At 37.5% G+C, this 13,671-nt stretch overlaps 1 protein-coding gene across 1 annotated transcript in view; it reads right to left on the bottom strand.

Annotated features, from left to right (window-relative positions):
- Window positions 1-13,671, bottom strand: part of LOC150087633 (nose resistant to fluoxetine protein 6-like) — a 204,680-nt gene that overhangs the window by 16,542 nt on the left and 174,467 nt on the right. Inside the window, exon 13 of the mRNA XM_090369837.1 lies at window positions 12,634-12,757. Coding sequence (XP_090225963.1) covers window positions 12,634-12,757 — 124 coding nt within the window. The remainder of the gene's footprint in view (window positions 1-12,633; window positions 12,758-13,671) is intronic.

Genomic DNA, 13,671 nt, shown 5'->3' with positions numbered 1-13,671 from the left:
GTGGGCTAATGTTATTAATGGAGTCCCCCAGTGTTTGGTGTTGGGCCTATTTTCATTTTCCATATTTATTAATGATATTAATGAAGGCATATCAGGATTATTGTCCAAGTTTGCAGATGTGTCGAAGATTGGCTGAGTTGTTAATGACAGTATGCTACTTCAACAGGATCTGCAAAAGTTATGTAGATGGGATGAGAAATATCAGTTGAAGTTTAACATTCACAAATGCAAGGTACTGCATATGAGTAGCAGTAACCTCAGGGTAATGTACCAACTGTGTACACTCAGGGTAATGGAAAATGAAAAAGACCTGGGGGTAACTGTGCAGTCAGATATGAAGCTCTCTGAGCAATGCAGACAGGCTGCCATCACAGCTGATGAGGTTTTGACAATGATATACAAGAACTGTGCTAGCAGGGATAAACTCACCATCATGGGTTCCTTCAGTCTCTATGACTGGTTGGTAGCACTGATGACTTTTTTCCACATCTCTCTGTTGAGTGCCAGCTTCATCAAGTCCTGGTATGTTCTTGAACAATTACCCTGTTCTGTAATTACCGGTGTCTCCCTTTGATCCTCCTTTGTGGATTGGGGTCACATTTGCGCATCTCCAGTCCATGGGTACGTCCCCTGAGCCAAGGAAAGTTCTCATAATTATGGCTAAGGGTTTGCTTACGTCCTTTGCCGCCTCCTTTAATATAACTGGATAGATTCCATCCACCCTGGGTGCCTTTTTTATGTTTATCATCAACAATTTCTCCTCCACTTTCCTCTCAGTTATTAAAAAATCATCTAGCTCACTGCTAGAGTTTAGTTCACCCCTGGCATTCCCCTCCCTGAATAACTCTTCGTGTGCGAATGTAGATGCAAAATACTCATTCAGTTGAACCATCGATATCCAGTGGATCAATCTGATTCATTCCCATCCGTCTAGAGTTTACATAGGTAAAGAACTCTGTGCTGTTTTTCTTTGCATCCTCTGGCAAAGATTTCTCATAATCTGCTTTTGCCTACTTAATCTTCTTTGTGACTTGGTTACAGACCAGCTTATATCTATCATAGGCTTCCATGTCACCCATTAATTTATATGTATCCCATGCATTTTTCTTCTATGCTACATGTCTCATTAATTCATCTGACATCCATTTAGGCCTAAACATTGAACAATATTTCTTAGTTGGTATGTAAAGCCTAGTAGCTTCCAAGATTAATTCTTTGAATGCTTTCCATTTTGAATTTGCTGTTGTTAACATCATCAGTTGGCCCCACCTTATAGAATTTAAATACTCCCTCAGACCTCTGTAGTTGCCTTTACGAAAGCAAAAACCTTTCCCTTTACCCTTGATGGTAGTTACATCTTTGAGTAAATCCCACTTCAGCACACTGTGATCACTGTCACCTAGTGGTTTCTTTATCTGCAGATTCTTAATGCATGAAGAATCACTATTGATAATCAGATCAAGAGTATCACTCCCTCTAGTTGCCTCCCAAACATGCTGAGGTAGAAATCAATCATCCAATAAATCCACAAAAGCCTTACTTGTGTGTGAGTGACCAACCCACAAATTCCAGTCAATATCTAGGAAATTAAAATCCCCTATTATAAGACTCTGATTTACTGGCCCACTCTATTTCCCATACAGTTTTTTATTATACTCATCAAAGTCATTAGGCCTATAACACACTCCTGCTCTCAATTTTGATCTCCCAATGCTTATGTCACACCAAACTGACTCGACACTGCACTGTGTCCAGCTATGTCGACTGGTTGTACCTCCTTAGATTTTACATGTTTCTTAACTAATAGCATACCCCCTCCTCCCTTCCTATCCTTTCTGTACATGTACTCCCCAAATTCCAGTTCTGCATTCCTTATATCTGTGTGACACCACACTCTGATATCCCAACAATATCTGCCTTTGATGTTTTGACCAACACCTCGAATTCATCAAATTTATTTACCAAACTCCTAGCATTGGTTTACACACACGTATACATGCACTTGTTCCTATTCTTAGCTACCATAACACAACCTATGTGTTTACTTGTACCGCAATGACTCCCGGCAGTCTTTGAAATTCCTTGCATCTTGTTTTCCAGGCTTATTCCAATAGAAGCAGTGCAAGAATCACTCTCACCTCTGCCAGCAGCTACTGTTAATCTATTAGTCTGTGTAAACCCTTCTATTTAAGTGTATCCCATCCCTGTAGAAACAGTCTCTCCTGTTAACAAGCACAGACCAGGCTGAGAAAAATTCTACCCCTTGAGCATTGCACAGTCTCTCCAGGGCCGAATTGATCGACAAGGCTCTCATCATATACTCCCTCCTATCGTGTCTGGGCAGAATTGCAGACACTTTCAAATTCAACCCTAATTCGTGCCTTTTTTTCAACAATGACCCTTACTTTTTAAGTAATTCCACCGGTCTCTTACTCTTAATATTATTCTTAATTGTAGGTTTTAAAGGAACAGATGTGAGGAAACCCTGGATCTCACAAGAAATTTGGGCAAAAGTAGAAGAAAAAAGGGAAAGAAAAAACATCAACACTGACAAAGGTGTAGCAAAATATAAGGAACTAAGGAATGAGTTTCAAAGAGAGTGTAGGCAAGTTAGGGAAACATGGTGGAGTGAGAGGTGTAGAATTATTGAAGATCTAGATTAGAAAAGCAGATCAGATCTAGCTTTCAACAAAATTAGACACTTCACAAGGAAGAAGCGAATAAAATCCAGCACTATAAACAACAAACATGGGCAACTTTTGACAGAACCTGATGAATCAAAAACAATATGGAAAGCATATATCGCCAAACTCTACCAAAAAGATCACGAACAAGAAAGAGAAATCCAAAGGAGTGACTCAGAAGACAACACAGAATAACCAAAGAAGAATTTGAAGCGGTGCTAAAAGCAGTACCTAATGGAAAAGCAGCAGGAATTGACTCCTTGCCCACTGAGCTCATTAAAGAGGGAGGTAATGAGCTAGATGAACTTAATTTCACCTTAACAAACCAGATGTATAAAGAAGGTTCATGGCCTGAAGATCATTGCACAATGGCCATGATCCCATTCCCCAAAAAAAGCACAATACCAAGGAATGCAGCCAACACTGGACTGTCAGCCTTATCTCACATGTATCCAAAATTTTACTAAAAATAATAAAATGAGAATGAACAACAAAATCAACAGATATTTAGCACCCGACCAATTTGGTTTCAGGAAAGATAGGGGCAAAGAGATGCCATTGCAGACCTAAAGCTCATGGGAGAGAGTTTATTGATCTAGAAAAAAACCTTTACATTTGCTTCACTGATTACGAGAAAACCTTCGTTAGAATACAATGGCTAAAACTCTTTTCAATCCTGGGAAAAATCGGAATAGAAGAATACATTCTAAACTTAATAAAAACATTGTACAAAGACCAGAAAGCCATAGTATATATGGATAACTTGGAAACAGACTCAACATCTATGTGAAAGAAATGATAGCAGAAGCTCTTAAAAACAGCAATTTAGGAGTGACCATAAATAGAGAACAAATAAAAACAATAAAATTTGTGGTTGTTGATCAAGCAATTGTAGCAACCAGAAGGAGTGATCTGATTGAAATGTTATAGCTGATCAACCACACAGTCAAGGCTTATGATATGAAAATTAATATGAATAAAATGAAGTGCATGACATTCTCAAATGACTCCAAAGCCATCAAAATAGGAAACAATAATATTGAACAAGTAGCAAAATTTAAATATTTTGGACAAATGCTGAGGCAAGATGCACCGATGAAATAAAAGCAAGACTTGGGCAAGCAAAACAAGTTTTCAGGGAAAAACAAAAAATTCTGACAACAAAGTATTTGAATGAGCATATAAGGAAAAGAATTCTAAAATCCTATGTTTGGAACATGGCTCTATATGCATCCAAAACCTGGACGATAAACAAATGAGACGAACAGAGAATTGAAGCATTCGAGATGTGTTTCTGGAGAAAATACAAGAAAATAAGCTGGACTGAAAAAGAGACCAATGAAGAAGTTTTAGAACTAGGAGAAAAATGAAAAATGATAAGCCTAATCAAGGGATAAACTAGTAGGTGATTATCCATTTGTATAAAGCAATGGTCAGGCCAAATCATGACTACAGTCGGTCCTCGTATAACACGTGTTTACATTACATGAATTCGATCATACACGATTTATAAATAGGGGAACGTTATCTTATATAACACGAACCGAATTCGCTTATGCACGATTCGCCTTTGTGTTTACAAGAAATGGCAGTTGAATGCGGAATCACCCCAAATGAATGCAACACGATAGGAATGAAGAAGATTCTGAAAATGTATTTATGTGATTTATATCAGTGAAGGGGAAACACATTTCACCATAATAACGTGAAAACCAACACAATTCCAGCTATCGATATAATCGCAAATGCAATTAGATGGAGTTTACTACCAGTTTATAACAGATTCCACCAGCAGAAACGAAACTGGAAATTGTTTTATGGTAGTAACCCCCAGAAATGTGCTTTAGTAAAATGTGGGGTGTTAATAATGTATCTCGGCCTTTACGGTGTTGTTTATTCAGTTGCTACATGCGCTCAGCTTTGTTTATGTGTATCAAGCATGCCTCCTCGTTTTGTAATTGCACTTTATTCCCTAAAAACTAGTAAAATACTTAAAAGGTGTGAAAAGGAAGCATCCTGGTGAAGACACTGCATATTCAGAGAGAAAAATAAAAGCAAAACATCGATAAACAGAGGCGGACTGGGTCAAAAATTCTTACCCGGGAAAATTTATAGTGGCCTCATACTGCGGTTTATGGCCAAAATCACACCGGCCTCAGGCCCACCGGGATTTCCCGGGTAAGGCTTATGGCCAGTCCGCCTCTGTCGATAGAGAAAAAAATATGAAATTGTGAAACGCTTTGAGCGAAATGAAAGACCGTGTGATATTGCACGTGCTACAGACCTAAATGAGGCAACCCCGAGAATTACAAAGAATGAGGAGAAAATAAAAACAACTTTCATAGCGGGAACAACTCAAAGTGTAATTAAAATCCATTAGATTAAAACACAAGAATTGGAAGAGATGGAACGGCTGTCATCTGTTTGGATAGAAAATCAAACAAAAAACAAGTTTGCTTACGATAGAAGCAAAAGCATTAGCAATATTTTATTACGTAATAGTCGTAATAAAATACGTAAGCATTTTATTACGACTATTTTATTTAATATAATAAATTTTTTACGAATAAAATACGTATTTTATTCGTAAAAAATACTAAAAATACTTTATTATAATATAATAAATAATAAAAAATATTTATTTTTTATTATATTATAATAAAAAATATATTATATTTTTATTACGTATTCGTTTTATTACGTATTCGTTTTATAATCATTATAAAATACGTAAGTATTTTATAACGATTAAAATTACCCGATTATTTATTGTGTTTGGTAATGTTTTGGTTCCAAATGTTTGTTCAATCTTGGGAGGTCGGCACCTAACCCCACTTTTCCCATAGGGCCTGTTGTTTATATTGCACGATTTTGCATTGCACGAGGGTTTCTAGGAACACAACTATCGTGCTATACGAGGACAGACTGTACTGTATAGAGAGGTCTGGAGGTTTGATTCTAGAGCTGCTGGAATGAATACAGAGAAGGGCAGCTTGATTGTTGAAGTTTAATGAAGGGGTGCTCTTACCAAGATAGACTTCAGTTTTGCGAATTCCAGCATGTGGAGATTAGGCACCTACCAGGTGATCTGAGTGATTTTTTTTGTTAGTTGTTGGCGCATCGGCTTCTGTGGCCATAATGCACCTCCCAAGGTTTTTGCATTTTACTCTGATCCAAGCCCGAGGCAGGATTCGAACCCGCGACCTTTGGGTTGCCTGTGCGCCGCAGGTCCTGGAGGGAACTCTCCCTCTGGACCTGGAGGTGGCGAGATATAGGTTGATGTACTACCTGGCAAAGGGAACACCGACCACATTTGACACTTTTACACTGGACCCTACAAACAACCACCGAACGGAAAAACAGAAAATCATGGAACACCTGAAAGAAACTTGGCAGAGGAGATGGCAAGAGACGACCAAGGGTGAAGTCACACGGAAATTTATACCCTACGTAGACAAGACCTATCCAAAGTCCCCCAAATGGTTCTACCCATGACTGAACACCTCCTGATGGGCCATGGGCCATTTAACGCAAAACTGAATGCACTCGGACTGAGCAAGGACCCAACTTGCACCTGTGGCAATATGGAGACGTGGCAACATATCATGCACAAATGTGAATGCTATGAGGAACAAAGATCAGTACTCATCACCAGTATAAATTTCGTACCAAAAGACAATGAGCATCACCTCCTGGATTCGGAAGACGAGTACACCGCTTTCAGCCGCTATGCCCAGGATATCTTTAACAGACGGAGAACGGAAATCGGTATCCCCAACAATACGGAAACATCTGAATAGAAGAACTCCATTGAAACTAACCAAGGAGGAGACATTTAAGACTACAGCATGGGCATACCGCATGACTACAACCGATCAGAAGAAATTACCAACAAAGATACCTCTCCATTCATGACCTGGTGCAAAAGTCCAGGACTGATTGCTCTCAATGAATACTACAATGAATACTACTCTCTGTGGTACTACGCTGACAGTGGTAGAGAATGAAAAGGACCTGGGGGTAATTGTGCAGGCAGATATGAAGTTCTCTGAGCAGTGCAGACGAGCTGCAAGAGTAGCTCATGGTGTCTTGTCAATGATATACAGGAATTTTTCTAGCAGGGACAGGGATGTGATTATTCCCTTGTATAAGGCATTGGTCAGGCCACACATTGAGTACTGTATACAGGTCTGGAGGCCTCATTTCAAGAAGGATGTAGAGCTGCTGGAACGAGTACAGAGAAGGGCAACAAGATTAGTGAATGGAACAAAGGGTTCTCTTACGAAGAAAGGCTTAAGTTTTGCAAATTACAGAGCCTGGAGACTAGGCATCGGCGAGGTGATCTGATAGACGTGTATAAGGCTTTGAATGGCTTGAGCATGCTCAATGCCGATGGGATTCTTCCTCTTGCTCAGAATAATCACCTGAGAGGGCATAAATTCAAATTGAGGAAGGACGGATGTCGGATAGATGTGCGGAAATTTGCCTTTAGCCAGCGGGCAGTTGGTTTGTGGAATAGACTCCCATCACTTGTTGTTGAAGTTGATAGCCTAAACAAATTTAAGGCTCAGCTGGACAGGTATTTCGAACGAACGGAGGGGTGAAATGGGAGTAGTGGTTGTTTTTTTTTTTTTTTTTTTTTTGGCTGATGCTGAATAAGCTTGCTTTCTTGTATCATATGCCTCTACTAATGCTAATGCTAATATGACTAACTGAATTGACATCAAAGCAGTACTACAAACTGACCAGAGTCATCACTCTTCTTCCTGACCCCATAAGATGAACACGAGACTAGTGAGACAATGAACCAAGACTGTCAGCTACCTGAAGTGACACTGAACTGAACATCCAAAAACCATGACTGTGACTGCAGTAACCCACCTGAAGTGATTCTGAACTGGCAATCAAAAACCATGACTGTGAACACAGCTACACTGTTGCCTCGCCTTTTGGCGATCTGGGTAGGACACCTAGTCTGGCTCACTTTCTCTCCATATCCTGGTGGGGGGAATGGGACCGTCCCCTCCCCACCGTCCTCCCGTTTACTTCTCCTGGTGCAGCATGGGCATGCCGCACTGATATCTGGGGTCGTCTTCCCTATTGGCCCCATACTTCTGTCTTTCCCCTCCAGTCTTCAGTCTTTCCCCCCACTCTCTCTATACATCACAGTGTACGCCCCACATGACAAAAACTTAAATAAACTTCCAAATTATAACAGCCAAATCGTGCATCAATTCCGAAATTTAACCTCATTAGCGAACCAGCCCTTAAAATCGCATTATTTTATTATTTTTTTTTAGGCCTTAGCCACTGAAATCTGAGGAAATTAGGTGGCAGGGCCTGCCAGAGTAAATAACTATAATACTGGTGTACCTGGTCTGCCTCCACAGGGCTGAGTGTGGGCAACATTGGGCCCCAGCAGGGGGTCTAACAGCTAAATAGCCAGAACAACAATGATACACAACACAATACTTCCAAATCCCATACACTTTTAAATCTCTGGCCTTAACAGTGATCTGTTACACCCACAAAGAAAACCACGCGAATATGGAGGAAACCCCTAATGACGTTTCACACGAACACACTTTACACTTTTACCTTTGGGTTGCCAAGCAGGCACTTTACCCACCTGGCTAGCCCGGTCGGTTATCTGAGTGATGATTCATGTGTTTAAGGCTTTGAATGGATTGAGCAAGCTCAGTGCTGAGGAGATTCTTTCTCTTGCTCAGACTACACATATGAGGATGGCATAACTACAAATTGAGGAAAGATGGTTGCAGAATAGATGTAAGGAAGTTTGCCTTTAGCCAGCAGGTGGTTGATTACTGGAACAAACTTTCATCTGTTGTTGTGGAAGTTGATTACTGGAACAAACTTTCATCTGTTGTTGTGGAAGTTGATAGCTTAAATAAAGTCAAAGAGGAATTAGACAAACTATTGGAGGAATGAATAGGTGGAATGGGTGGTGTCGTGTTTTTTTTTTTTTTTTTTGGCTGATGTTGCATAAGCTTGCTTTCTTGCATCATTTGCCACTACTAATGCTAATTACATGGATATGATCTATTGTATTTCTGAAATGCACTTGCTTTTGTCACTTAACTTTCATAAAAACTTTATAAACAGATAGATGATAATAAGTTTGTGTATAGTTCTTCACCTAACTTCTTTTTCTTAATGATATGGACCAGAATAGCTTTATTCCAAGTTTTTGGCAATTTCTGTATTTGAGACATTTTAAATAAAGATTAGTTACTTGAACACATTCTCCAAGTTTTAGATGTTCAATTATGATTATATCTTCTCCAGCAGCCTTTCCATTTGTTATTTCCATTGGACTAATTCAGTTTCTTCAGGCAATACTTCTGGAACTTCCTTACCTTCATCTTCCAAATATTCCTTGTCTAAATTTCTATTTTTGTCCCTATATAAACTCTGTGTAAAATTATTGAATTTTTTTGACTATTTTATTTCTGTTCTTTGTATACATGCAGTTCTTCTCTTTTACACAATAACTTCTCATTCCCTACTATCAATGGTTTTCTTAGAATTTTTAAACTTCAGTTTTCTTCTACTGTTTCTTTGATTTTCTTACTATACTGATATGCAAAATTTACGGACCAGTCAGGTTTTCACCTGTAGCTTCTCATAGGTATGGCCTGGATATGGGAAAAGCATACCAAAGGAACCTCGTGAGGTACAGAAATAATGAAAGAAACAACACCGACACAACAACGGAAACAAAACGGTAGAGAGGGACTGTATTCAAAAATGGGAACATAGCACTGGCTGCCATGATACAGATGCATCACTGCCAAAGATGGAGCAAAGGGAAGAGGTGGTCCTCAGTAGGAGATATGGCCACCCCTAACGTCGATGCAGGCTTTGCACTGCCTGTCCATACTTAGAGCAATGTTGTTGATAAGTTCTTGTGGTAGCATCGTCCAATTCTCTGTCAGCGCTATCTTCAGCTGGTGAACATTTTCTGGTGGGTGTGGACGTGCTGCTAGGTGTCTCCCCAGAGCATCCCATATGTGTTTGATGGGATTTAGATCAATGGAATGGGCAGGTCAATCCATACGAACAATGTCCTCACTTTCCAAAAGCATATCAATAACTGAAGTACGATGGGGTGTGGTGATATCATCCATAAACACAAACTCAGGGCCAATGGCACCTCAGAACAGATGCACATGGGGAAGGATTACCTGAGTACAGTATCGTGCACTGGTCTTCCAGTATCTGGAGTTGTGTACGTCCATCCAAGATAATGCCTCCCCCAGACGAGAACACCTCGACCGCCATATCGATCCCTTTCAGTGATGTTTGCAGGGTTATACTGTGTGTCAACCTCTCGCCAGATTAGCTGACATCCAGAATCACTGCTGAGACTGAATCTACTCTCATCAGTAAAGAGTATCTTACGTAAAGATTTTGTGGTTGTAACCTTTAGAAATAGTGTTGGTCCTTAAGTTTTGCACACTAGTGTATTATAGGATCTAATTTCCACCATAATTCTTTTTCAGATAGGTTTGCATTTTTCTGAAACTTCTATTTTGTTTATCCAGAGTAAATCAATGTGAAAATTTCATGTCTACTTGTCAAACTTTGACAAGTAAACATGAGAGGGGAGATCTGATTGAGGTGTATAAAGTGCTGAAGGGGGTGAGTAAAATGAATAAGGAAAGTTCATTCTTGTTCGTAGGGACAAGGATGGACTTTCATCATTCAACTTCAAATATGAAATCTTAGGAAATAATAGAAGATTGCATCCCAGAAAGTTGACTTCTGGGCAGGGAGTTGTCGAATACAGGAATTAATTTGCCTCTCAGTCAATTTGTAGTGGAACCAGTGAGTCTGGCAAACTTCAAAGTGGAACTGGATGGCTATCTTGTAGGAATGGGACTAGTATGAATATTCTGTTTTATTTTGTTATATTATTATTATTTTATTTTTTATTTTTTTGCTAATACAGGAAAATTCCACTTCCTTCTTTGATATACCAATACAATGCAAGAGCATTTGAAACTTGTTTCTGCTGTCTGAGACTTCCAGTATTGTTGTGTCCCAACGACCTATTTCAACTGTGCTATTTAAAAAAAGATATGCTGCTTGACAGTGAAGTTCATAAAGGGGCACTCTTCCTGGTATCCTTGCATTTGTAGCACTTTTATTTGTTCTTAACTGATATGTTATTTATTTTATATTTTTACATGTGTATTTTGTTGCTTTTATTATTATATCAGTTTTTAACTTATTTTTGTATCAATCACATTTTATTAAAGTTGTGTTGGCTGCTGAAAGAATTTTTATTGATATGTTTTCTGGAGCTCATGGCCTTTTAATTTCTAAAATTACAGAGTTGTGGTGGGATCTCAATTTTTCAAGATGACTAGGACTGAGAATGACTCAGCTAAAAGAAATCCAACTTTTTCCCTATTTATTATAGTAGTTTTGGATTCATTTATGATTGTATAGTATAACACCAAAGTAATAAATGCAATAAAAAATATTTTCAGAGTAATATTAAAAAGTTTTTTAAACAAAATACAATGGCAAAATAGTATGTGTAAAATGTGTATTTTAATGTAGTGTACATAAATTAATAAATTTGAAATTTTATTCTCTCTTATGGCAAAAGAGATATAACACAAAAGTTCTAAATGCACCTGTTGATAAAGTTCACATTTTTATAATGCACTAGGACCTCAATTATATTTATTTTTTATTATTTATTCAGAAGATTTGCATCTAAGGCCACACTGCACTATTACATTCCAGTTGTTACACTTCCTTTAAAAGTTTTCTAAAAAACAAGGCAGTTACTGTCCATTATAAGTTTCAGCAGATATATAATTAATCTAGATATTTAAATTTCAGGGCTCCTATTTTCCAGTTTGGTACTAGTTGAGAGTTCATTGAGTACACACTGTTGTAAAAGCTATTTAAAAGTCTGTCCTGTACCACCCTTTTATTTCTTTAATTTATTAAAAATTTATTTTGAGTTTAGTAATTTCATTTCATTTTCTTGGGAAAAATACACTAATTCTGATTACAGTTTAAAAAAAAACCACTGCACTCCACATAAATATTTTGACAAAAACTGATTCACTTTATTAAAAATAGAAGAAAAGTAAAAAACATTAAAAATTCCAATAATCCAACTATTATTTTGCCAATTTTTGATGACATTTTGAAATTCTTGTGGCTATTGTTGTCAAATCTAGATGAGATAAAGTGGTTGTCAGAATGATTATTAAGGAGCTAGTTATGATAAATGCTAAATGCTTTTTATTTTAGATTAAAGTACTTATTTGAATTAGATGAAAAATCTTATCGAGAATACAGAGTTGACCATTAGTGGCAAATACTCACATAAATTAAAGAGCTATATATCACAGTAATTAAAGAGTTCTTTAATAGCTGTGGTATTTTAACTACCACATTTGTTCTTCAGTAACATGAATAGTGGCCAATGGTCAACCCTCTACTCTTGATAAGATTTTCACATAATTATTTAACTTAAAATAAACTATTTATTGCAACTAACCCTTTAATAACTGTTCTAACAACTACTTTATTATTTCTAGATTTGATGCTAATATCCACAAAGACTTTTCAATAAACTTGAGTGATTTTGATCCAAAGCTTATGTGGACTGCAGTTTTTTTTTAATCTACAATTAGCTTAATGGTTTGTACCTATCAAAGGAAAATGAATTTGTAACTGATAATAGCCCTTTCCCATAATGTCATTACCATTTTTTCCCATGTTGTGCTAGTTTAGTTGTCTTAACGTACTTGTGAAATTGGGTTAGTTTCTAACAAACATTTTGACATTGGCTTAGATCTTTATTTTTCCTTGATAAATTAATGTGATCAAAGCATATTATATTATATTACATGACAAAAAAAAAATTCACTCTAAATATTTTATTAATAGCTATACTTACCCACTGAAGAAAATTTTTTCGATTTCCTGTTTTGTACATTGCATATCCTGCTAAAGCTCCAGCAAGATATGGTCCTATTCGACAGTATGGCTTTATATATATTTTATTGAACACATTGTTCATACTGAAAAAAAAATTATAAATTATAACTGTGATTATATAATTGAGAATCAATATACAGTCTATATCATCATGAATTATTAGCATCAGCATTAACAAAGGCACATGATGCAAGAAAGCAAGCTTATATAGCATCAGCCAAAAAAAAAAAAAAAAAAAAACACACACCCTTCTCATTTCACCCATCTACTTGCTCCAAATGTTTGTCTAGCTCTGCCTTGAATCTGTTTAAGCTATCAATTTCTACAATGACAGATGGAAGTTTGTTCCAGCAATCAACCACATGTTGGCTAAAGGCAAATTTCTGCACATTTATCCTACAACTGTCTTTCCTCAATTTGAATTTATGCCCTCTCAGGTGATTATTCTTAGCAAGAGGAAGAATCCCATCAGCATTGAGCATGCTCAAACCATTTAAATAAATAAATAAATATAATATTTATTGTGTACAACAGAATGTATACAATGTACCCTTCACAGAAGGAATGCCAGGGGCTTCACATTGGCTGGTGGACAAAGGCCTTGAGGACAGGGCCACATCGAAGTTTGGGTTCATTCCCCAGGGCTAGCAATATAATAAGTTTCAGTTAAATTATCCATATAAAGATATTATACAGTATTTTTGACATTATATACAATATTATACAGACATCCTTTTTTAAACTTATTATACTGCGACATTACTGTGCAGTTTGCCTGATTGAGTTTAGGTCATCAAGGATCTCTCTCTGGTATTTGCAATCCTTGACAAATTTATAGAGGTCACCTTCTATTGCTTGGACTGTGATAAGCATCTGCTTGGGGAGAAAGTGGTCGCTAAGGGTTAGTCTATTATAGTTGGCTATAAGTGTTGGAACTGACCTCAGTCCGGGTTAAGGGATTCTCCAGCTGCAAAGTTCCCATATGTTTGGCTCCGAT

This window comes from Mastigoproctus giganteus, chromosome 3 (genome assembly GCF_048544385.1).
Source record: "Mastigoproctus giganteus isolate SK-2022 chromosome 3, ASM4854438v1, whole genome shotgun sequence".
In the NCBI taxonomy this organism is placed as follows: domain Eukaryota; kingdom Metazoa; phylum Arthropoda; class Arachnida; order Uropygi; family Thelyphonidae; genus Mastigoproctus; species Mastigoproctus giganteus.
Note: the sequence above shows the minus strand (reverse complement) of the source record. Positions and strands in the feature narration are given on the sequence as shown.